Genomic DNA, 23,768 nt, shown 5'->3' on the forward strand with positions numbered 1-23,768 from the left:
GATTGGGGTTTTTCCTGTGGGAAATGAGAGGGCTGTGACACCAGTGGCATTGGGGGAAGTTTTTTTTGTCCCAAGGGGAGTTGATTCTGGTCCTTCTCCCGTGCAAAGTCTCAGCTGGGATCGGCAGAAAGGTGATGCCAAGCTCTGGATCAGTTCAGGGCTTCACTAAAAACCAGGAGTAGCTTTCTATCCCTGAAAAAATGGAAGCAACAACCTTCAAACCCAGCCTTCCAGGGAGCGAGCCGTGGGGGGATGTTTCATGCCATCCATCGCCTGCTTCACTCATCCCCATCTCACAGCACAATTAAATCCAAAGCTTTGCACAACTTCCCTTAAAAAACCAACGAAAAAAGGCAATAAACATCAAATTCTCACAGAAATAACGAGGGAGTATACGGAAAGTTGGAGTCTGCTCATCCCTACGTGGCATCCCTGCAGGGATCAGCCCTCCAGGCTTTCCAGTGCCACCAGAGCACGGAGTTATTGTTAATTTTGGTGTTGTGGCGTGGAAAGCGGCCATGGAGCAGAGGACCTTGCTCACCTCCAGGTTATTTCTAGCGGCTGCCATCGGAATTATTCCATTTTTAATTGGTGTCCGCAGCCCAGCCCGTATTCCCAGCCTCGGGAAGGTCAGCGGCACACGGATCCTCCCGGCGATGAGCGAAACAGCCCGGTGCTCACGGAGCCCGGGAGAAAGCGGGAGCTGGACGTGTCCGTGTGTCCGACGGTGGGCTGGAGGGAGGGGGGGAGGAGATGGGGGTGATGTGGAGGTGTGGCACAGGGGATTGGGAGGGCATGGAGGGGAACGAAGAGGGTGGAGCTGATGGAGGGGATGGAAAGCTGACAGAGGGGATGGAGGTGCGACAAGTGATGGAGGCATGATGGAGGGATGGAGCAGGGGACGGGATGGAGGGGATGAAGGGAATGGAAGGCGTGAAAAGGTGCCAGAGGTGATGGAGGTGTGACAGAGTGACAGAGGCGCGATGGAGATGATGGAGGGGATGGCATGATGGAGGGATGGAGGTGGGATGGAGGGATGGAGGTGGGATGGAGGGATGGAGGGACAGAGGTGGCAGGTGTGTGACAGGTGTGTGACACGGGTGGGATACAGCTGGGATACGTGTGGGACACGGGTGGGACATGGAAGGGACACGGCTGGGATACAGCTGGGACACGGCTGGGACATGGGTGTGACACAGGTGTGACACGGGTGTGACACAGGTGTGACACCGCTGGGACTCGGCTGGGACTCGGCTGGGACTCGGCTGGGACTCGGGCGCCGGAGGGCCCGGGCTCCCTCCCGCGGCGGGCACTGCGCATGCGCGCAGCGCGGCTCCCACGCCGTCTCTATGGCCCCGCCGGCGGCCGGAGCGCCGCACGCGGGGGGCGGGGCCGGAAGTGGCGCCAGGCCGAGCGTCGCTGAGGCGGAGGGGCCGCGCTGAGGCGGGAGCGGCGGCGGCGGCGGCGGCGGGTGAGGGCCACGGGGGAAACGGGGGGGTCCCGGCCCGGCGCCCCGGGAGTTCGGAGGGAGCGGGCTGGGCCGGCATGGCGCCATCGCAGGGGGCTGAGCCTCTCCTGGGCTCCCGTGAAGCGCGGCCGCGGCGCCAGGCCCTGCCCGGCCTGAACGGGCCGTCGTGGGGAGGTGGGGCCGGGGGAGCCGCGGAGGGTGGGAGGCCTGTGGGGCGCCTGTGTTTAACTTGGGGTCCCCACGCTTACCTGAGGGGGCTCTGTGTTTACCTATGGGGGCCGTACTTATTTACGGGGGGCCTGTGTTTACCTGTGGGGCTCCCTGTGTTTACCTGTTGGGGGACCTATGTGTACCTGTGGAGATGCCCTGTGTTTAACCATGGGGGGAGGGGTCTGTGTTTATCCATGGGGGGGGGGGGGGTCTGTGTTTATCCATGGGGGGAGGGGTCTGTGTTTATCCATGGGAGGGGTCTGTGTTTATCCATGGGGGGGGGGGGGGTCTGTGCTTATCCATGGGGGGAGGGGTCTGTGTTTATCCATGGGGGGGGTGTCTGTGTTTATCCATGGGGGGGGGAGGGGTCTGTGTTTATCCATGGGGGGGGTCTGTGTTTATGCATGGGGGGAGGGGTCTGTGTTTATCCATGGGGGGGGGGGTCTGTGTTTATCCATGGGGGGGGGGGGGTCTGTGTTTATCCATGGGGGGAGGGGTCTGTGTTTATCCATGGGGGGGGGAGGGGTCTGTGTTTATCCATGGGGGGGGAGGTCTGTGTTTATCCATGGGGGGGGGGGGTCTGTGTTTATCCATGGGGGGGGGGGGTGTGTGTTTATCCATGGGGGGGGGAGGGGTCTGTGTTTATCCATGGGGGGGGGGTCTGTGTTTATCCATGGGGGGAGGGGTCTGTGTTTATCCATGGGGGGGGGTCTGTGTTTATCCATGGGGGGGGGGGTCTGTGTTTATCCATGGGGGGGGGGAGGGGTCTGTGTTTATCCATGGGGGGGGGAGGGGTCTGTGTTTATCCATGGGGGGGTGTCTGTGTTTATCCATGGGGGGGGGGAGGGGTCTGTGTTTATCCATGGGGGGGGGGGTCTGTGTTTATCCATTGGGGGGGGGGGTCTGTGTTTATCCATGGGGGGGGGTGTCTGTGTTTATCCATGGGGGGTGTCTGTGTTTATCCATGGGGGGGGTGTGTGTTTATCCATGGGGGGGAGGGGTCTGTGTTTATCCATTGGGGGGGGGGGTCTGTGTTTATCCATGGGGGGGAGGGGTCTGTGTTTATCCATGGGGGGGGGAGGGGTCTGTGTTTATCCATGGGGGGGGGGGGTCTGTGTTTATCCATGGGGGGAGGGGTCTGTGTTTATCCATGGGGGGGGTGTCTGTGTTTATCCATGGGGGGGGGGAGGGGTCTGTGTTTATCCATGGGGGGGGGTCTGTGTTTATCCATGGGGGGAGGGGTCTGTGTTTATCCATGGGGGGGGGGGTCTGTGTTTATCCATGGGGGGAGGGGTCTGTGTTTATCCATGGGGGGGGAGGGGTCTGTGTTTATCCATGGGGGGGGGGGTGTGTGTTTATCCATGGGGGGGGAGGTCTGTGTTTATCCATGGGGAGGGTCTGTGTTTATCCATGGGGGGGAGGGGTCTGTGTTTATCCATGGGGGGGGGGGTCTGTGTTTATCCATGGGGGGGGGGGGTCTGTGTTTATCCATGGGGGGGGGGGGGTCTGTGTTTATCCATGGGGGGAGGGGTCTGTGTTTATCCATGGGGGGGGGAGGGGTGTGTGTTTATCCATGGGGGGGGAGGTCTGTGTTTATCCATGGGGGGGGGGGGGTCTGTGTTTATCCATGGGGGGGGGTGTGTGTTTATCCATGGGGGGGGGAGGGGTCTGTGTTTATCCATGGGGGGGGGAGGGGTCTGTGTTTATCCATGGGAGGGGTGTGTGTTTATCCATGGGGGGGGGAGGGGTCTGTGTTTATCCATGGGGGGAGGGGTCTGTGTTTATCCATGGGGAGGGTCTGTGTTTGCCTATGGTGGGAGCTCTGTGTTTACCTATTGGGGATCCCCTTTTTACCTTGGGAGGCCCATGTGTTTGCCCTTTGGGGTGTGTACCTATGGGGGGGCTTGCATTTACCTGTGGGAGCTCCACGTGTTTACCTGTGGGATGCCCTGTGTTTTCCTGCAGGATCAGGCTGGACGCAGCCCCCCTCTGATCCAACCCTGGGATAGTTTCATTTATATTTGCACTCAAACATAGATTTATTGGGGTTTTGGTTTTTTTTTTGCTCAAAGGCAGCTCTTATTTTTAGAAAGAATCTGTGGAAGGTGGGGATGTGTGCTGAGCTCTTTCACGCGTTTCCTAAGGGAGATTAAAAAGAAAACAGGAAAGGGAATGAAGTTTCAGTTTTCCTGTGGATACCCAGGGATGTGTTATCTGTGTTTTGAGAGTGCTTTTTATCAGCCATCTCCTTGGAATGCAGACACTGTCATCATGGGTTAATACAAACACACATCCACAGGAAGGAGAGGAGGCTGCTCTTGATGGATTTATGGCTTAGTGACCGAATTTCGTGTTTTCTTCCCTTTGAAACATCCCCTGTTTTCATTCCTGTGAAAGTTGGGGGAAGTGAGATTTTTTTTTTCCCCCCTCATCCAGGTTTGTTTTTTTTCCTTGCATCTATTTCCAAGAGGCTTGGCTTGCAGAGAATCCATCTGCCTCTCCCAGAAACGTGATTTATATGTGGATGTTGTTCTCCTTGGGCTGTCTCCTGTGTTTCTTTGTGCTGCTCACAGTAAATATCAAACATTCTCCCTCTTTGATTGCAGCATGAAAGGCAAATCTGTACATTTAGGAGCTTGTCACGGCTCTCGCTCTCTGTGATGCTCGTGAGCCTGTCACTAGGAAATCTCAGATCAAAGGAGCTGTTTAACTGCTTCCAGGAGCGTTGGAAACATGTGTCTAAACAAATTGGAGTCATTCCTCCCTGATTCTGACAGAACTCGAGTGCTGGGAAGGAGAGCAACTATCTCTTAATTAATTGATCTAATTGTGGCAGTGATGCTAACCCTGCCTCTGCAGAGCGTGGGTGCTTTTGTCCTGGACTCCAGTGTTTGGGATTTTCCCCCCTTCTGTGTTTCTCTGTTCCTTTAGAGGTGTTGGCTGGGGTTCCCCTCCCGCCCTGTGTCTCTGTTCCCTGAAAGGTTTTGGTTTTCATTTGCACGTGCAGAGATCGTTCCTCTCACTGCTGAATATTCACTGGAGCTGTTCTGCCCCGGCGTCCATATGCCCAAACTAAATTCCCAGTTTGAAATCCCAGGCAGAACATCCACAGGCAGGACGCAGTGCTAAATATTTCTCTTGGAAGCATCAGCCTTGAACTCAGTCAGACAAAGATCTGCTGCTCAACGGGAAAGGCAAAGGCCCATCCAGGGATTTCCACTCCCGCTGGGATCGGTGGTGTCCGTAGGGATGTTATTTCCTCCCCACAAAGCGGAGAGGAGCTGACAAAGCCGCAGCCTGGGAGGGAGCCAGGGCTGTGGGCCGGGGGTGCGCTGATGCTGATTCAGGTTGTCACTTTGTGCATCTTGTTACAGCCAGGCCTGTGTCTCTTCACAGCAGCTCCGTGCCAGAAATATGGCTACGGACTGGCTGGGCAGCATCGTGTCAATTAACTGTGGAGAGAGCTTGGGAGTCTACCAAGGCCGAGTGTCTGCTGTGGATCAGGTCAGCCAGACCATCTCCCTGACGCGGCCCTTCCACAACGGGGTCAAATGCCTCGTGCCAGAAGTCACCTTCAGGTTAGTGCCTGCCTTTTCTCCCCCTGCCTTGTCCCATGCAAGGGCTGGGGGTGCTTTGGATGGGGGCTTTTATTCCCTCAGACGTGACCTCTTTGCCCTAAATTTCCTCGCTGCTGCTGAGTGCCTCTGGTGTTTGTGTTAGTTTGTGTGCAGGAGATTAATTCCTGGCTCGGATCCTGGAGTTGGAGGCGGGGTTATTTGGGGGTCAGACTGCGTGTATATATACACAAATATATATTTATCTATTATTGTGTGTGTACAGTCTGTTGTTGGGGTTTTAGGGGGCTGAAATACTTTTTTAAAGCTTTGCCCTCTCAGCAGTTCTTTCCCACCGGCAACTCTGTGCTTAAAAAATAGAAAAAAGAGTCACTCATCACTGGACATTTTCCTGTTCCCTGGAATGTTGTCGTTAAGGCTCTGAGTCACTCATTTTTCAGTAAGATTGACTCCACAAAGTCAATACTCTTAATTTATTTGTTTTCCCTTGGATTTTCAAGAGAGACAGTGAGGGAGGACAACAGCCACGTCCTTCCAGGGGATGTGTGGAAGTCTCTCTGCTTTCATATCCCACTTGAACAAATGCTGAGTCAGAACTAGAAGAGCCTAATTCCTGATGTATTTCTTGCAGTCAGTGCAAATGGAGGTCTTTATAATCACTCCTTTGTTTCCTTTTGGCTTGTGCCCAGTGCTAGATTAGGTTTCTTTATCCTTTTTTTCTGTGGAAGTGGGAAGTACCGTCCTTGTCTGAGCATGAACTGCACTTGTCTGAGGGTAGCTGTCTGCAGAAACGGATTAAAAGTAACAGCAGCCTCAAGGCTGAGAGCAATTAATTAGCTAGAAACTGTTAAATTAATGCAGATTTCTGCAAAGGTCTGGGCCAGTTGCTTCCATTTTTTGCTGGACTGATTCCTGTTTCAGCTGGAGACAGAACCTTTCAAACAAAATCCAGGTGCAGTGTAGGAATACTGGTTATTTTGAAGATTTGCCATTTCAGTTTAACATTTTGCTGCCTGTGGAAACGCCCTGTGTGTTTGAGTATTAAAATCCTTTTATTCCCTTGTTCCTATTGATAATGGCATCGGAACAGTCCCACTGGACAACGCTGGATGTTTTTCCTTGGGAGTTGTTTTTTTTTTTGCCAGGATGTGTGCTAAATTCCTGACTGTGGGGTTTTCTTGTGCTGCTTTTAGGGCAGGTGACATTACTGAGCTGAAGATTCTGGAGATCCCGGGGCCGGGGGACAGCAGACAATGTGGGGACTTGCAGCAGATGGAAATGGGAATCCCCGGGGTTGGGTGCCAGGTGGGGCCCAGCCAGAATGGCACTGGGAAAGTCCTAAAGAAGCCAATGTCCAGCAGTGCCCCACAGAACATCCCGAGGAGGACAGATGTGAAGAGCCAGGACATTGTCATCTCCCCACAGCAGCAGTGCTCCAAGAGCTACATGGATCGACACATGGAAACGCTGACCCAGTCCAAAGGCTTCCGTCGGAGGCACAATTCCTGTGAGTATGGGGACATCCCAGAGCTTTCCTGCTCCAGCATCTTCCCTTCTTCAGCAAGAGCTTTGCCAGCAGGGCTGGAAACTTCCCCTGTGCCACCTGTGTGTTATTCTGACACAGAATGTATTTCTGTCTGCATAGACAATGTCTAATGCCAAAGATTTCTTCAGTTTGCTGTCTTTCCTATTCGAAGATTGCCCAGCTTCCAGCCTTTTCCTCTAAAAGGAGCTGCAAGCAAACTGCAATATTATCAAGCTTTTCTATTTAAGGCTTGTGTACCATAACCTATTACAGCAGCACCCCATACAGAATTACAAATGGATTCTGGCTGTGTTGTTGAAAATACAGATTAATGAGGGTGATGTAGGATACAGTCAGAGCATCCCAAAGTCAAACAGCCATTACTTTTATTTCTCTTGATAAAAATCTTCAAAACTGGGCCAAACCTGCCTTTGTTCACTTTTTTTTCCTCAGAGCTATCTTCCTTTGCAGATCTTCATAATCCAACTCCTGAAATGCCAGTGTGTGTCCAGCACATTTCCATGACTTCACTGTTGAAGCCTCAGTATGCATCCCTCGTAATTCCATGACTTTGTTTTTTCCCTCCTTGCAGTCAGAAAAGAAACAACCCGAGGTGGGCCAGGCCAGTTAAACAGGTCTAAGGCTGTGGTTTTGGGGAGAAATTCCTAGACCTCTGGAATTCTTTCTCACCCACCGACAGCTGGGTTATTTTCACCCCTTTCAGGGTGTTTGGCAGATCTGGGGTGAGCAGAGAGTGCTTCAATCCACAAACAGCTCGTGTTGGATTCACATGAGCACAGCAGGTCACTTTTACAGCCTTTGAGGCAGGTTGAGCGAGGTCCTTGGTGTGGATTGTTAGCTTGGGTTTCTTTTGGGATGAAGGAGGTGCAGAAATGGTGTAAAATGTGTGTATTTGGAGCGTAGGGTAAGTGCTGTGTGAGTTTTGGGAGGGGGATGGAGTTGGGCCTGGCTTTGTGCAGGTGGTGGGTGCAGGAGTCCAGGGAAGAGTGGGCTGAGATGTCATCCAGAACTTCAGTCCTACAGCTGGAAGTCGACCTCTTGTTGGCCTCTAGCGTGCCAAGTCAGGGCCAGAATTCCCCTTTGGAGCACTGGTGTGCCAGGAATCAATAAACAACAAACACCAGCGCAGGTTTCCCAACAATGGCTCCAGTGCTGTGCTGGCAGCGGGCTCGTCGTGCCAGGGCTGGCCGCAAACACTCCCACAGGGATCTCTCAGGAAGGCAGCCAGCTCGCTGGAGACTGTGTTTGCTTGCGTGCTGTACGTGAAAGGGTTTTTATTCCTCAGAAACGAAAAAAGCCCGGGAAGGATTGTTTATCTTGTGAGGGAGGTGCTTTTCTGTGCGCCTGAGGAGCTGCTCCCCTCAACAAGCTCCATGCAGGGCAGAGGCGCTGGAAGTTGTGATCCAAAAGCAGCTGGAATAGGAGATCTGACTTTGCTTTCCTCCCCTTGCCCTTTTTTTGGCTCTCCTCTTTCCCCTGAGCAGAACCAGCTGTCATTTTTCCTGTCTCGAAGGCGGTGCTTGAAGAGGAACAACTCCTAACTTTGCTCCCAGCTCTCGGGAGGCCTGTGCCATGTTCTGTGCAGCCTCCGTTGGGGGGCTGTGGGGCAGGCAGGGCAGAGCTGTGGGGTCAGCAGTATTCCAGAGCTGGCACCCCTCAGGAGGGATTAGGGAGCTGCCCACCACAGTGCCAGTGGGGCTCATTTTGATGAGGTAGGCTCCTGGCTCCCTTTGTTTGTGGCTGCAGGGAGCTTTCCAGCCATTGTTCTCCAGCTTTTCTGGTGCAGCTCTTTGTTCCATCAGCATTTACACACTGCTCACATCAGCTGCTCCTGTCCTGCTGCACGGCAGTGTCTGGCCCCACATTCTGAGTCTCAGGGCAGCTGAGGGGAGTGTGGAGTTGTTTGCAGAGGGATCTGGCAGGGAGTGTGACAGGAGCAGCTTGAGCTGGCCAAACACTTGACACTGACACAAGGAGCAGGCCTGCTTTGCCTTTGTGGCAGTGCAGGCTCCGGCTTGTTCATCTGAACCCTGAGAGTCCCCGGCTTCTGCTTGACCTGCAGTTCCTGGGTGTTGGGAGAACTCGACCTGTTGTGTTTCCATTCCTCATCTTCCTCCTTCATAGCAGCAGCTGTGGCTGTGATTCCCTCAGCAGTGGCAGTTTAGTTCCAAACCGAGTCCCGTCCCGCTTTGGAGTGGTTTAAGTGTCACCTTTGGTTTGGGAACCCTTTATCTGGGACAGAGAGGAAGTTGTTACCAAAAAGCTTTTCAAAACTATGCACAGAAATGAGTGTGCCTACTGAAATTATCCTTCCTGGGAAGCCTTACCCTTTTCTCTCTCCTAAACCGTGTTTTGTCACCACAGTTCTGGAATTCTGCTGTCTGTCCTTCCGAGACAAATGGTGCATTATCATAGACCCTTCTCACTTGAGAAGGGTGTTTGGGTTTTTTTCTTAAAGGGAAGTTAATGCAAAGCCTGGAAGATTTAGGATCTTGCTGTGGGGACTGGGAAAGCTTTTGGGTTAGTCATCAACCGATTCTCCAGAAAAACCAAGTCCCACAGTGTCTGAAATGAATCCTGGCTGAGACAATGCATCCCTGACTGGGAATAAACCAAGTTCACATCCTCAGCAAGTCGCCTTTCAGCATGGCTGAAGGTGGACGTGCTGAAACTGGACCTGTCTGCACTTAGAGAGGGGACAGCTGACTTGAGGGGTGCTTGTGGAGTCTGTGCTATTGCAAATCTTTTGGGATGTTTGCTGAGTCTCCTTGGATGGCTTGAAATTCCTTGTTCCTGTGTTAGCAAACGAATTCTCTCAAACTCGTTTGTGTGAATCCCTCACAAAGGGGATTATCTTCAACAACAGGAAATAGTTCAGTAGAGCAAGCAGTTCTGGCTTGAGAACTTACTCCATCTGTTGGACGCTGTAGGTGATTCCTGTAACTGCAGGAATTGGCATGAAATATTTTCTAGTAATTGCAAATGTAACACTGGGAATGACAAATTAATACTGCCTGGACCTGAAGAATAATGGAAGAAATAAGCAACTAAAGGATAAGTTGACCTCGTAATTGTATATTTGGATCAGTTCTTAATCTCCAGCCCTAAGCAGGAGACGTTCATCAGTCTCACTCCAGAGAATTTGGGCTTTCCCAGTGACTTGTGATTGGAAAGAAGTGTCTTCCAACATACAAGGTGATGGATAAGGAGGAGAATGAAACAGGAACGAGAAATCATATCAAGGGTGAGGAAAAAGAGATCCTTTACATTCAGGGTTTGAAGTTCTCCCATAAAGACCATTAATATGGAAGAAAACACCTACAGTAGTTTCTGAAATCTAGGGAAATTCCAGAGAGTGGCTTGGGTCATGCTCCTGTCTGAACACGAGCTCAGGATAGGAGAGCTCCTGGGTCACAGCTGATAACCTTGGTGCTGATGTGACACTGGCTGGGGTTAAATAAAACGTGGAGAAGCAGCTCCTTTGCTGCCGTGGACAAGCTTGTTTTTGTAACCTTGCCGGTGGGAAGTCCCCAGAAGTCTCTTTGCTGCTGCTCTTGTTCTGTTCTCTGCTGGCTCAGCTGAGCATGAGTAAAGCCAGGGATGAGCTCCATGAGCTCCCTTGAGCAAGGGCACTGTAAGGAGCAGCTCCCTTCTCCCCCAAAATTTGCTGAGAAAGTGCCTTTTTCCATTTAGGACACGCTCTCAACTTGCTTTTCTTTTGGCTTAGGGTCGTCCAGCAGCCGCCACCCGAACCAGGTGACCCCGAAGAAGAGTGGGCTGAAGAACGGGCAGATGAAGAGCAAGGACGACGAGTGCTTTGGGGACGACATCGACGAAATCCCAGACACTGATTTTGATTTCGAGGGCAACCTGGCCCTTTTTGACAAGGCAGCTGTGTTTGAAGAGATCGAGACTTACGAGAGGAGGAGCGGCACCCGCTCCCGAGGGACCCCTAACGAGAAACCCGCTCGCTACCCGGCACGACGAGAACATCCTGGAGTCGGAGCCCATCGTCTACAGAAGGATTGTGGTACCCCAGAACCCTCACAAGGAATTCTGCACGGGTATGCCACCTCCCTTCCTCATAAGGACCCAAGCTGCTGCTTTTTGGGGGGGCACACACGGTGGATTTTTGCTCCAAGGGGTGTCTGTCAGCTTAATGTGGTCCAAGCAAGGGCAGTGTTCACGTAAGGTTGGATTTGTGAGTCTACACAGAGCCTTTATTTGCAGTGTTTCTGAGATAACAAATACTCAGAGAGGCCAGCAAGGTAAGGGTTGCTCCAGTAGGGAACAAAGCTGATGGTTGGGAACTGAGTAAGAGGTGTTTGAATCCTTGCTTGGATTTCAGTAGCCTGGTGAACCCACGTGGACTTGACTGCTGGCTCTGCAGAGGGATGGAGGGATGGTCTCAGGATTTGTGCTTTCATGGTTTCGGGAGACTTTCTGTGCTTCTGGCACTCTTTGGGTCGTAGTTCTCCCTTTCTGCGTGGGTTTAAATACAGTTCATGTAAAAAGAACTGATGGCACATTTAGCTCCAAATTCCAGGTAACTGTAGCCTCCTTGGGATATCTTGCCTTTGATTTTTAAGCACTTGCAAAATGTAGGAGTGAAGGAAATCTGGCATTCCAGGAACGTTTCTTTTCCACATCAGAATAAACTCAGATTTCAGCTCTTCTTGCAGGGACTCAAACCAGCTGATATCCTGGTGGCCTGAGCAGAAGTGTGAGCAGCTCCTTGGGCTGTCATTCATCCTCTGCCTGGAAACTCCATCTGGGGTGTGAAACGCTTCAGGGGAAGAAGCTGATGGATTTGTAATGATCTGCTGCTTTTCAGTTTTGAAAAGTCCTTTTTTTTTTAGTGGCTCTGGGATATGACAATGTCCTAGTTCTCCATTTCTGTCATTCCTCTTCCTATTGTTCCGTTCTGCTCTCGAGTGAGAGGAAAACACAGTGGGTTGTAGCAGCTCAGTGTTGTGTTTCCAAGGATCCTCAAGGAAAAGTGAGAGAAACGTGCAGTGAGACTTTCCTCCACTGCTTTGTCTTTCACAATTTTAAGACTTCCTGAGGCAGCAGTGAGAGTTCAGTATTAATGGTGCTTTTTTCTGCTTAATTTAACCTCTTGCTTTCTAAATCTCCCCAAGCTTTCAGCATCTCTGTGGAAGAAGCTGCGCTGATTGCCCGTGTGCTGTGGGAATAAGCACCTCTTCATTTTCTGTGTGATTTCCTATCTATTTTGTGGTTTTTTTCAAATTTCTTCCTTGTCAATCCATCTTCCAGCTGGCTTGTTTGAGAGGAGATGGGGCCTCTGTGGATGTCTAGTCTGAAACAAAAGCTAAGCCACTGTTGGCAGCCAGTCTGAGCAGGATGGCTGGTAGGGGATTCTAGCAGTAGAATTCCTGGGAGGAAAACTGCCATGCAATGAGCAGCAGTGAGTAAATCCAGGCATGAAAACACAATCCTGTTTGCTGCATTCCATCGTCCTTCCCTCTGGGATCCTGGTTGTGCTGAGGGGAGCCCGGCGAAAGGAAAAGTGTCTTGTTTTGCCCTTGGCAGGGCTGCCCAGGGAGGGTGGTCAGCGACTCCCCTCGGGCCTTGCAGGGTCTCGCTGGCCTCATTAGCTGCTGTTGGCTGATTGGTGTCCCCTGGGCATTGTAGGTTTGTTTGGAAGAAAGGCTGGCGTGTCACGCCGGGGGCAGTGCCCGTCAGCCGCCTGCGCCGAGCCGGGCGCGTCCACAGGCCCGGCAGTGAGGAGAGAGGTGTCCAGGGATGTTTCCCACAGAGGGTGCCTGCCTTTGTGGCCACTGAGGAAGTCTCCTCTTGCCTAGGGAGTGCTGCTGGCCGTCCAGCAGAGGCTCTGGTAAACAGCTGTAGCTTGCCCGCTGTCCCTGGCAGCCAGAGGGACATTGTGCCTGGAGTAATGATGGACTTCTCGTGGAAAGAAACCCACCCCAATCCCTTTGTTTAGCAGCTGGAAGGAGGGTGCTGAGCTGTAGGCAGCCTGCCTCTTAGCGGCTCAAAGAGCAGCTGCTATGATTAAATGAGTGCCAAGAGCTCCAAAAGCCTTGATTTTGGATGTGTCTGTGGCAGGATTCTCCCTCCAGAGTTTGTTCTCCCAAGGAAAGCTCTCCTTGCAAAAAGCACTTCCTAGTTCTGACAAAGCACTTCTTTCTGCTATTTTTTTTTACCCTGGGCCAGTCTGAGAGGTGATTGTGTTAATAGAATCCTGACTGAGACAGAGATTCTCTGCTGCAACAGCACAAAACTGGTGCTGGAGATTGGCAGGGAGGTAATATCCAGCTCTTGTCACTGTGGGATCCCTGTCTCTGGATCAATGCCTGCTTTTTGATGCCATGGAGGCAGGGAATAACCAGGATGGTGCAGAGGTAAAACTGAGCTGCTGATGTCAGTTTTGAGTTAGTCTTCTGAGTTCCCCAAAAGACTCATCTGCAGGACTTCCAGCCTGGGATTTTATTGCTGACTGGAGTGAGTTGAAATGTGTAGGATGAACACTTCTGTCCACTGGGATGCTTTGCTGAGAGCCGGTTTTGTGGAGCCAGGCTGTCAGGAAGGCACAACCCTGTGGTTTGGAAGTAAGCAGGGAATGAAGAAGGTGGGAATCTGTTCCAGCCAGAAGTGAAAACCTGGAGCTAATGGAGCTCACTGGGTCTTTGGCTGTGGCTGAGCTGAGTCCACCCCTGGGACTCCACATGTGAATCCCTCCTAAACACACCATTAGTCTTCACTGGTTTGGGCTGACTGCTGTTGGTCTCTTTATTTACTGAGAAATGTAATTGTTTAGTAAAAACTGCCTCTCTGGAAAGGCTGATTTTTGCACGAGGTGTGAGCTGCCTTTTTCTACTTCCAGAGCTGTGCAGCTGGAGAATTTAAATTGTGTTGGCTCAGGTCTGTCTCTGTTCGTTCTGTTGGCACTACAGCTCCTGTGTTTGAACATCTCTGTGTTTTGAGGCTGGGTCCTTTAGCAAAGCCAACGTTCTACAGGAGTGTTGGGGCTCAGAGGAGCTTGCAGCAGGGTCTGTCCTTCAAACAACCCTTCTTCTTCACAATAAGGAGATGGTGGAAGAAAACAGGAGCAGGCAGAGCTTTGTGCCAGGATCAGAGCTCAGAACCAAGGCTGGGTGTGTTCTGTGAAGTGATGCCAAGAGTGTGGCTGTTCCTTTGGAGTGCCCTGTCCTTGACTGACTTTTCTCCTCTCTGCAGCTTTTAGCTCTTCGGTGGCTGGATGAGTGCCCTGTGTATATTGAATGTGTGAAGTGTTCTGGGCTGGCTTGAGGAGAGTGCAAATGAAGTTCTCTTTAGCCATCCACAGGAGCAAACAAAGTGGTCATGGGGCAGAGTCCCTTTGTCCCTCTGGCAGTTCTTTGCTCAGCTGGAGGGAATTGTGCACTAATGCTGGGGGAGGCTCCCACTGGAAGGTCAGCCAGAACTCCCGCAGGATTTGCCGTAATTAAAAATAATGATGATTAACAAAAGCAGCCCTTAAGGTTGTGGAGAAAATCACTGGTGTTTGAGGGGCAGCAAATGTGTTCTGCTGAGTCTGCAGGCAGGTGGTTCCAGCTTTGCAACCGGCAGAAGGCAGCAGGGAATGTCCCGTGTGCCTGGTGTGCCTGTGGGACTGCCACACCGTAACGCTCTGGGACCTGGGGTTATTCCTTGCCAAAGGAGAGAGTTAACGATGCTAGGACAGCTTGCAGGAGATCCTGAGTCTAATTCTATCTGACCCATTCCTGTGCCTTGCCTGGGTTTATTTTAGCAGAGAACTGGAGCTGGAGAGATGCTGCAATAGCCAAGGGAAAAGATGGGACTCAACCCCTTAGCACTGAGCTCCTCTAGCATCAACCCTCTCCTTTTTCCCTGCCGCTGCAAGCTTGGGAAGCATTTGGACATCCCAGCAGCATTACAGGGCTTGTTGGGGGAAAACCTCTTAATTATTTAGCTTTTGGAGAGTTAGCTCAGCCCTTCTGCTGGCACAGGCCGTTTTCATCCACCCAGTGTCACTCTTCGTGTCACAAAACTGTTTAGTCTATATCTGCCTTGTGGGTTGGTGTTTTTTTTCTTTTCCCAGGCAGCTGTAAAATACATTTATTTAATATTAAAAGGCCTGGGCTAATTTATTTTATTGCCTTCATTAGCAAACAATAAAGATGCCCTGTCCAACCCAAACATAATTAAAGTTGGCAGGGCTTCCGTTTTGTGGCAGTGGTGTTATTGTTTGTGGGTTTACACGTCGCCTCCTTGATTGCTCTCTGCCAGAGTTTATTTAACTCCCTGGGCCTGCTTTTGATGAGCCAGTCTGACTGGTTGGACCTTGCGTGAGGGCGAAGAAGGGAAGTTCTCTTGGTGTTTCAGCCTGCCCCTGAGAGGGAGCAATTAGGACAGACTGGCGTGCTAAATGCCGGTTCATCACTGCCTCCCAGTAACCCCCTCACATTAACCCACTGGTGGCAGCCAGCCCATGGTAAATGCAGTTTTCCTAAAGCTGCTGGTTGAGGGAAGGATGTGGATGGGGATGGAGAAGATCTGTGCTAAATTGGGTGCATACAGAGTGTAGATTGTCCATCTAGTTTGGGGAGTTGGTGCAGAACTGAAGCAGGGGATTTGGGGATGGTTCAGATGCAGCAAAAGTAGAGTTCGGGAGCTGCCTTTTTTGGGGTTAGCAGATGATGTTGGGAGAGATCCTGACCTCGGGTCACTCATTCCAGATCTTCCCTGAAGCTTGAAAAACAAGATGCAGTGGCAGAGCCATGAATGGGAGCGTGGCAGAGCGGGGCTTGCGTGACTCGGGCGTTCGGGCCCGGGGCAGGGCGTGCCCGCTGGGACAGCCCCGCCGTTATTACTGCTTGGGCTGCAGTGCTCAGGGCTGCTATCAGCACTCGGGGATGACTGATAACAGGATGGCTGCTGGCCTGGCCCGGGAGCCTGGGAGCGGAGGTGACCTCATCGGCGCTTCGCGTGCGGGGTCAAGCGCTGGGACACGTTGGGCCCTCTCTGTCTGCGAAGGCCCCGCTGGTGAGGCCAGGAATGAAGTGCAGGAGGACGCAGCAGTGTCTGCTCTGCTGCATTTTGCTGTCACCCTGCAGGAACACCTCTGGGCCCACTGTGAAAACCCCAGGGTGTGCAAAACCCCCCCGTTTCCGCCAGAGCTTGACTTGGTGATCGGTGACTGGGGCGCCCTGGGGAAGTACAGCAGCGCACGTCATTCCTCACAGCTCTGATCCACACTGCTCTTCTCATTTGCATGCGGCCCTTGCTCGTTAGAGCTGGTTCTCGTCACGTTTGCTGTGTGCAGAGGAGCCCAAGCCCACGAGTAACGGCCGGGTTTCCTCCCGGGGCGGGCGTGCGAGCGGTGCCTGTTCCCCTCGGAGCCTTTCCACCGGGCCGTGTCACCCTCCCACGGCTCTCCCCCAGCAGCACAGCACGGGCAGCCCCAGCCCAGCTAGGCTGCCAGGGGCACCCCGGGGGCTGCTGTCACCCCCAGTTCAGAGGCAGAGGGGCTGGGGGGAGCGTGAGGGTGACCCAGGGCTGCTGAGCACGGGGGAAGCTGAGAGGAGAGGAGCTGGTGCAGGGACCGAGTTCACACTTTTTGACCTGATGTTTGCTGTAGCAGGCACTGCTTTTAATCCTGGACCTTTTTGCTCCGTGGTGCCTGACTCCTGTGCACCTCCTCTGCCTGTCCCAGAGTGGGAGCTGGCCGCCGGGCTCGGCTGGGATTCCTTGTGTAGCTGAGAGCTTCTCCTGCTGCAGCTGTGCTCCAGCTCTAGCCATCCCATAAGGGAAGGGAATTAATCTGTGCTGCTGCTTAGCTGGGAGGTAGCTAAGGACACCCAGGCCTTGCAGGATGCTTCAAGAGAAGAACAGAGTATGTTCTGATTCCACGTAGTGACAATCCTAAACACAGTGAAGGGCTGTCTTTGGAGAAAAGTTAGAATGAAGAGGCTGGTTGCTGTGGCTGGAGGCACTCTGGGATGTGTTGTTTGGATTAGATATCAGGAGGGAATCCTTCCCTGGGAGGGTGGGGAGGCCCTGGCACAGGGTGCCCAGAGAAGCTGTGGCTGCCCCTGGATCCCTGGCAGTGTCCAAGGCCAGGCTGGACAGTTCTCAGCACTTCACAAAACCTCTCTTGTTTCTTTTCTCTTGATCCAAATGCTGGAGCATTTCCCAGCTCGCTAGCCCAGGCTCTCCAAAGCACCTGGGAAGTGTTTTTCTGCCGAGTTTGTTCTTTGATCATTTCCCTGCTGCTTCGGTGTGCCGTGATCCAGCTGTTGTGTCTGGAGCAGCCCTTCTGGCATGGGAACACCTACCAGCAGACGTGGGATGTCTTGTTTTGCTGTGGTCTCTGGGATTGTGGGGACCGGTGTCAGGAAGCGTAACACATCCAAGCTTTTTGGTGGGAAATCCACTTCACAGCTGCTCTCCTGACTTTCACAGTGCTCAGGAGTACTTTGTGGTGGGTTAAAGCACTGCTGGCCTGGAGACCAGTAACGAAAACCCTGATATCCCATCTGTAAGTCACAAAAGCCTTCTCACTCCATGTGTTGCTAAAATTGCCTGCTGAATTTTTGTGGAAGTGTTATTTTAAGCCAGCAGTTGTGTTTAGCTGTCTCTGCTTCACTGAGAATAATTTGGATTCCTTTGATGGCCTCGGAAGGAGCGTGGGTGAAGCAAAGCCTTGGTAACAGCTAACAAGCCTTTTCGCTGCCGCTGTTTCTGGGTCTCTGATCGTCCCCATTTGTGCCTCCCTCCCCTGTTTCTGACCCCTAGACTCGGGGCTGGTGGTCCCCAGCGTGTCCTACGAGCTGCACAAGAAGCTGCTGTCGGTGGCCGAGAAGCACGGGCTGACCCTGGAGCGGAGGCTGGAGATGACAGGGGTGTGTGCCAGCCAGATGGCCCTGAGCCTCCTCGGGGGGCCCAACAGGTACCAGAGGTGCCTCTGGGGGGAGGGAGGGGGCTCACAAGGCCCTCTCAGGTCACTGCTGCCAAAGGGCTTCCTTTTGGCTGCTGCACCCCGTGAGTGCCCCTTGTCTCACAGACAAAGCAGAGGTGAGATGTTCCTGCCCCTCACTGGGAGCTTTTCAGGGAGCTTCGCTTCTCACAGGTGCTGCCTGAGGTGGGTGAAGGCGCTGCAGAACACGTAATGAGCTCGTCCTTTCAGCCCCTGAATGAGCCTTCCCTCTGCTGTCTTGGCACTTTACAATCTCACCACGTCAATAAAAGCAGGAGGCAGCCCACGGAAACAAAGCACTGCGTGGATTTTTGCAAGGCTAGCTCAGCTTTGAGGCATCTGCAGCTCACCTGAGCACATCCTGCTCCTTGGAGGGCTGTTTGCAGCAGCCCCGGAGTGCACTCGGTGCTTTCTGCAGGAGCATTCGTGCTGACTCTTACCGAGCTCTGCTCCCTGCCTGCACTTCCGTAGCTGCCCATGTGGGCAGGAACTGCACCTGTATTTTTGTGGTGTTCATAGCTGCTCCATATTAATTGCTCTCGAAATGAAAGGTGGTAACCCTGCAGTCTCCATCTGCTTATTCAGGAGCACTTTACCAGGACCCGATCACTTGATGGAGAGCACTAAGGGGTGACACACAGGCAGCTGAAATTCCTGATGGCTTCCAGGCCAACTGAACTTTATCGTGCAGTTGATGAAGCTTAGGGAGTAGAAATGATTTTTCTTCATTTTTAGTTGTGACTCTTCTGATGAGGAAGCTCACCCCAGATTTTTAGCTTTCTTTTATAGTCAGAGATCTTGGGACCTTGTGCTCTCAGCTGTGGGTACAGGGAAGTCTTGAAGGGAAGGAGAAGGTTGGAGCAACCTTCAAGTATCTGAAGGGGCCTGTGAGGAAACTAGAGAGGGACCCTTCATCAGGAACTTAAAAAGGGGAAATTTAGGTTAAATATGTGGAAGAAATTCTTCCCTATGGGGATGGGGAGGCCCTGGCACAGGGTGCCCAGAGCAGCTGTGGCTGCCCCTGGATCCCTGGCACTGCCCAAGGCCAGGCTGGACATTGGCGCTTGGAGCACCCTGGTCCTCTGGAAGGTGTCCCTGCCCATGTCAGGGGTGGAACTGGATGACCTTTAGGGTCCTTTCAACCCAAACCAGTCTGTGATTCTCTGAACCTGCAAGCGGAGCAGCATCAGCACCACAAAAGGATGTGGGTTGCTTCTCGAGAGCGATGGCAGATTTGCAGAACACCTGGCAATTTGCATCTTACTGATTTTTTTTTTTTTTAATTTTTTTTTTTCTTCTCACGCAGGAAGAAGGTAAGAGACTTTGGGGTTAACTCACAGTCCCTTTTGCCTGTGTTTCAGACTGAACCCCAAGAACGTGCACCAGCGGCCCACGGTCGCGCTGCTGTGCGGCCCCCACGTGAAGGGGGCCCAGGGCATCAGCTGCGGCCGGCACCTGTCCAACCACGATGTCCACGTCATCCTCTTCCTCCCCAACTTCGTCAAGATGCTGGAGTCCATCACCAACGAGCTGAACCTTTTCAGCAAGACACAAGGCCAGCAGGTGTCCAGCGTCAAAGGTGAGTGGCCGAGGAGGCCTGGGTTCTCCGGGGAGGAGGGCTGGCTTCTCCAGCACGGCTTCCCGCCGCCTGCCCGCTCCCCTGGCACCATCTAGTGGCACTGGCACGCCTGGGTGGCTGCCCGGAGGCTGCAGGGACAGCAGGCACTCAGAGCCACAACAGAGGAGCAGTTGTGCTGCCGCAGATGTTTCCGGTGGGAACAAATCCGGAAGAGCTGCCGTATGGAACTGTTCTTGTAGGATAAGGGGCTGCCTTGTTCAGCATGTTGGAACTGGGAGGGAATGAGTGTCCAGCTGCTGTTGCAAAGCAGCAGCCAGCTCTGCTGAGCCACTTCCAGCAGCTGTCAGGATTCCCATCTCGGTATTCCCTAGGATAAATAGCTCCTGTGAGAGTGCTGGCTTCTGCTTGGCATTTCACCAGTCGTTTTCTAACCTGCTTCATTTAAACTTCTGGGGAGAAACAAACCTGGCAGTTAGGGCTGTGCTCTGCTGCCAGAGCTGCTTGCCTACTATAAAACATTCTAAAAGGTTGGAACAGGTTTTCCAGAGCAGCTGTGCCTGCCCCTGGATCCCTGGAAGTGTTCCAGGCCAGGTTGGACGGGGCTTGGAGCAACCTGTGATAGCGGGAGGCGTCCCTGCCCATGGCAGGGGGTGGAATGAGATGAACTTTCAGGTCCCTTCTAACCCAAACCATTCCATGATTTTGCACCAAGGACTTTGTGGTCCAGCGGGTGAGGGGGATGCAGCAGGTGAGGGGGATGCAGCAGGTGAGGGGGATGCAGCAGGTGAGGGGATGCAGCAGGTGAGAGCAACAGAGCTCAGTGGGGCAGGCAGCAGTGCAGCACAGTTGCTGTGTTCCAGAAAACCAGCTGTATTTTCACCTTGTGGAATAGAAAATGGTCCTTTGTGATGGAAAGAGAGCCCCGCTGCTCCCCTGGACTGCCTGGCCCGGTGAGCTCAGTGGCACTGGGGCTGCTCACGTGCTGGCCACTGAGGGAGGTTCTGGCCCCAGAGTGCTGCAGAGCTGTTCAGTGTTGGTCTGTTTGGGGGAAGGATGGCCAGGACAGGAGGCAAGGCCGGGCTGTGCAGCGAGAGTGGAGGCCAAACCCCACATGTGCTGGCAGTGCAGCCTCAGCCAGGGGTTGCAGCTGGTTCTGAGCCATGTCTGTGTTTCTTTCAGACCTCCCAGACACCCCCGTTGACCTAGTGATCAACTGCCTGGATTGTCACGAAAATGCCTTTCTGAGAGACCAGCCTTGGTACAAAGCCGTGGTGGACTGGGCCAACCAGAACCGGGCCCCCGTGCTGAGCATAGACCCCCCCATCAGCGAGATGGAGCTGGGCATCGACGCCAAGTGGTCGCTGGCCCTGGGGCTACCGCTGCCGCTGGGCGAGCGTGCGGGCCGCGTGTACCTCTGTGACATTGGCATCCCCCAGAAGGTCTTTCAGGAGGTGGGCATCAACTACCACTCGCCCTTTGGCTGCAAATTCGTCATCCCCCTGCACTCCACTTAGAGCCCGTGCAGCCCCCCCCGGCTCTGAAGGGAGAGGGGAGGAGCTCTGTGAAACCAAGCTGTCCAGTGGATCCCGGCTGGACGCCTCGTGACGCCTTAACAAGGATGTGAAGTTCTGGAGGGTTCGCCTTCCAGAGGAAACGCTGTGTATTTAATAAGAAAAAATAGAATAATCATAAAATGAAGCAAAAAAAAAAAAAAAAACCCCGAACAAAACAAAAAAAAATAAGGAGGAAGAGAATGTTCCTGCGAAGCCGTTTTCATTCTCTCGTGCCGTGGGATGAAGGAGCGTGCAGGACGATGGTGTCTGTCCCCGGCGAAGGTGGCTGCTGCTGCCCAGCCCTGGCTGGCACGTGGTACAAAAAAGGGTGGTTTGGTGCTTTGAGATGTGTTTCTGGTCCTTCTGGTTGGATATTCCCAGCAAGGACATCCTGGTGGGAACAGCACCCCTTGATTGTGTAGAAATCCCTTGTGTTGAGGGGAAATCTCGTTCGGTTCCGATGTTGTTTTTGACTGCCCCGTCCCCTGTTTTGTGTTCCGGAAGGCAGTTGTAGCTCCCTCTCCTTTCCAGCCCCTCACGGAGAGGGTTCCCTGTTTGGAAAGCTTGTGGCAGGAGCCAGAGGCTCACACATGCTCTGGGAACGCCGATGTCCCTCCTCAGCTGGGCCTTATTTCGTACATACTGTTGGCTTTTCTTTGTTTGCTTCGTGGGTGAAGCCCAGGTCTGTGGGATGGAGGCCTGGTATGGAAAAGAACTTTTCCAGGATACTCGTGGGGTTTGGGGTTGTTTTCTTTTGTTCTTTCTTTGTCTGGCCCAGCGAGTGGCTGAACCAGGGACGGGGGAGTGAAGCAGGGCAGGGTTGCTCTGGGTTTGTTGGACAGTGCATGGTGCAGGGGGTATTTGGGGTGAGTTCCCCCGTCCTTCCAGTATCCCTGCAGCATTTGGTGTGGTTTGGGAAGTAGCTCACGGATCTGTTCATTCCCTTTGGAATCCAAGCCTGCGTGCAGGTGGGCTTGTGTGCGTGCTGGGAATCGGCCTGAGGAGGGGCTGGTTCCTGTTTGCTGGCAGGAGAGGGCGTGGGGAGAGCTGCTGTGCTCCTGGAGGGCTGTGGCAGGGGTCCTGGGTGGAATTTCCGTAGGAAACCTGCTCTGGTGCTGAGTGCTGTCCCGTGCCCTGCCAGAAGTGTTGGATTATCCTTTCCTGTGCTCGTCGTGTTGGCCTTGGTGCAGTGCCTGGAGCAAGGGCGAGCTGAGGAACCACCAGCTGGCTTTGGGGATCAGCTTGGGCCCCACCGAGCTGGCTCTGTGTGCCCTGGAGGGCTTTGTGCCCCGCAGCCGAGCCACGGAGCGCTGCCGCAGCAGGAGGTGCTGGAAGGCCGAGCTGCTCCTTGGGAGGAGCTGGGAGTGTGGCAGTGCTGGGAGCTCTACTGCTCCTCTCACACCTTTCCCCCCCCGCGCTCCTGCAGGCACCTGCGCCTCGCACAGCCCCTGCTCTGGCACCTGGGAGAGCTCCAGGCGCTGCCTTGTCGAGGGCAGCCGGATCCCTTTGGAGGCTGAAGCACAGGGACCAGTCCAGTGTGGCTCCAGTCCCCTTCACCATCCCCACAGGCCCGCTTGTGCCCCGAGCTGGGGCTTTAGTCGGGCACTTGTCTTTCCCTTTCCTCTGTTAGGACAAAGGCCAGGGCTCTCAAACGAGGAGGGAAAAGAAGCATTACTGAGTCTGGCCTGGCAGCGTGGAGCGCCGGGGAGGGCCCAGGAGGCTGCTGCGCACGGGGCTCACCCCGAGGCCTCCCCCCTGCACGTTGCCATATCTACCTCAGCAGGACCAGGGCTCTGCCCTGGCTGGCTGCAGCCCTGGTTCCCCTCTGCTGCTCTCGGTAGTGCTGGGGTGGGGGCTCAGCCCTCGATCCTGGGGGCAGGGCGGGGGCTGTGCCCCACGGTGCAGCCCCAGCTGCGGTGGCATGGACCAGCCTGTGGTTCTGACTGGGACAGGACAGCAGCGTGGTGGTCTTTCACAACACAAACACAACGATTCCCTCTGCCTCTCTTGTTTTTTCGGCTGGTGCCTCGGATCTTTTTCCGGGAGCAGCAGCGGGTTGAAAAGGTTGTTGCTGTAGTCAGTGTTAGCTTTAGTCCCCTTATTTTCACTCTCTTTGCTCGAGACACTCAGTAGGAGACTTGCTGTTTCAATTTGTGCTTTCTGCAGGTTTTTCCTGCCCTTTCTGGGTTTGGCTGTTGAACTGTAGCTTGTACATACAGAGCAGGGCAGGAATAGTCCAGGGGTGAAGCTGCCCTGCCTGGAGGGCACAGAAGCAGGTGATGGTGTTTTTGCAGGGATGGGGCTCTGGGAAGCACTGAGGCCCTGCGTGGTGCCAGCCTTGAACTGGTTCCCCACGGCGAAGCAAAAAATGAACAGTGTTGCACACCAGCAGGGTTCACGCCCTGGTGTAGGGAACGGGTGTTCAGGGCACAGCAGGCAGCGCGGCGCTGTGCTCACCGTCTGGGAGATCGGGGTATTTGGCTGTACCTCCCCTCACAGGCAGCTGTTTCTTGAGGAAGCACCGGCTTCACACCCTGGAATGTGAGGTGTCAGCACTTCTGGAGCACTTGGAGACCCAGAAAGGCGTCTGGGTGTCCTCCTCCCCGTCCCCCACGGTGCCAGAGTTAATTCCAAGCGTGGAGCACTGCTGTAGCTGCTTTTGGGATAGCTCCTATGCCCACCTGCCCCAGCACCACAGGAAGGGCCCCCGGGTGCTGCTGTGGGCCCGCACAGGTGGCGAGCGCTGCTGTGGCACTGCTCGGTAACCCCGTTTGTGACCTGATGTTTGTAACGACCAATTCCTGCCACTGCGGGGGAGGATGCCCTGAAATAAAGTGCAACTCTTCATGTGTGCTCTTGTGTGCAGTTTTTATTTGC

General features: G+C 53.6%; 1 protein-coding gene across 1 annotated transcript; it reads left to right on the forward strand.

The window, feature by feature from the left end:
* The first annotated feature begins 1,452 nt into the window (after positions 1-1,452).
* EDC3 (enhancer of mRNA decapping 3) lies at positions 1,453-23,743 on the forward strand. The gene is given in 8 exon segments (XM_048317397.1): positions 1,453-1,471; positions 5,053-5,256; positions 6,447-6,760; positions 10,527-10,774; positions 10,776-10,863; positions 17,579-17,732; positions 19,121-19,338; positions 20,518-23,743. Coding segments are annotated over 7 exon segments (1,521 nt in total). The 5' UTR covers positions 1,453-1,471; positions 5,053-5,092; the 3' UTR covers positions 20,853-23,743.
* Positions 23,744-23,768: the final 25 nt, after the last annotated feature.

Source organism: Corvus hawaiiensis, chromosome 13, assembly GCF_020740725.1.
Source record: "Corvus hawaiiensis isolate bCorHaw1 chromosome 13, bCorHaw1.pri.cur, whole genome shotgun sequence".
Classification (NCBI taxonomy): Eukaryota; Metazoa; Chordata; class Aves; order Passeriformes; family Corvidae; genus Corvus; species Corvus hawaiiensis.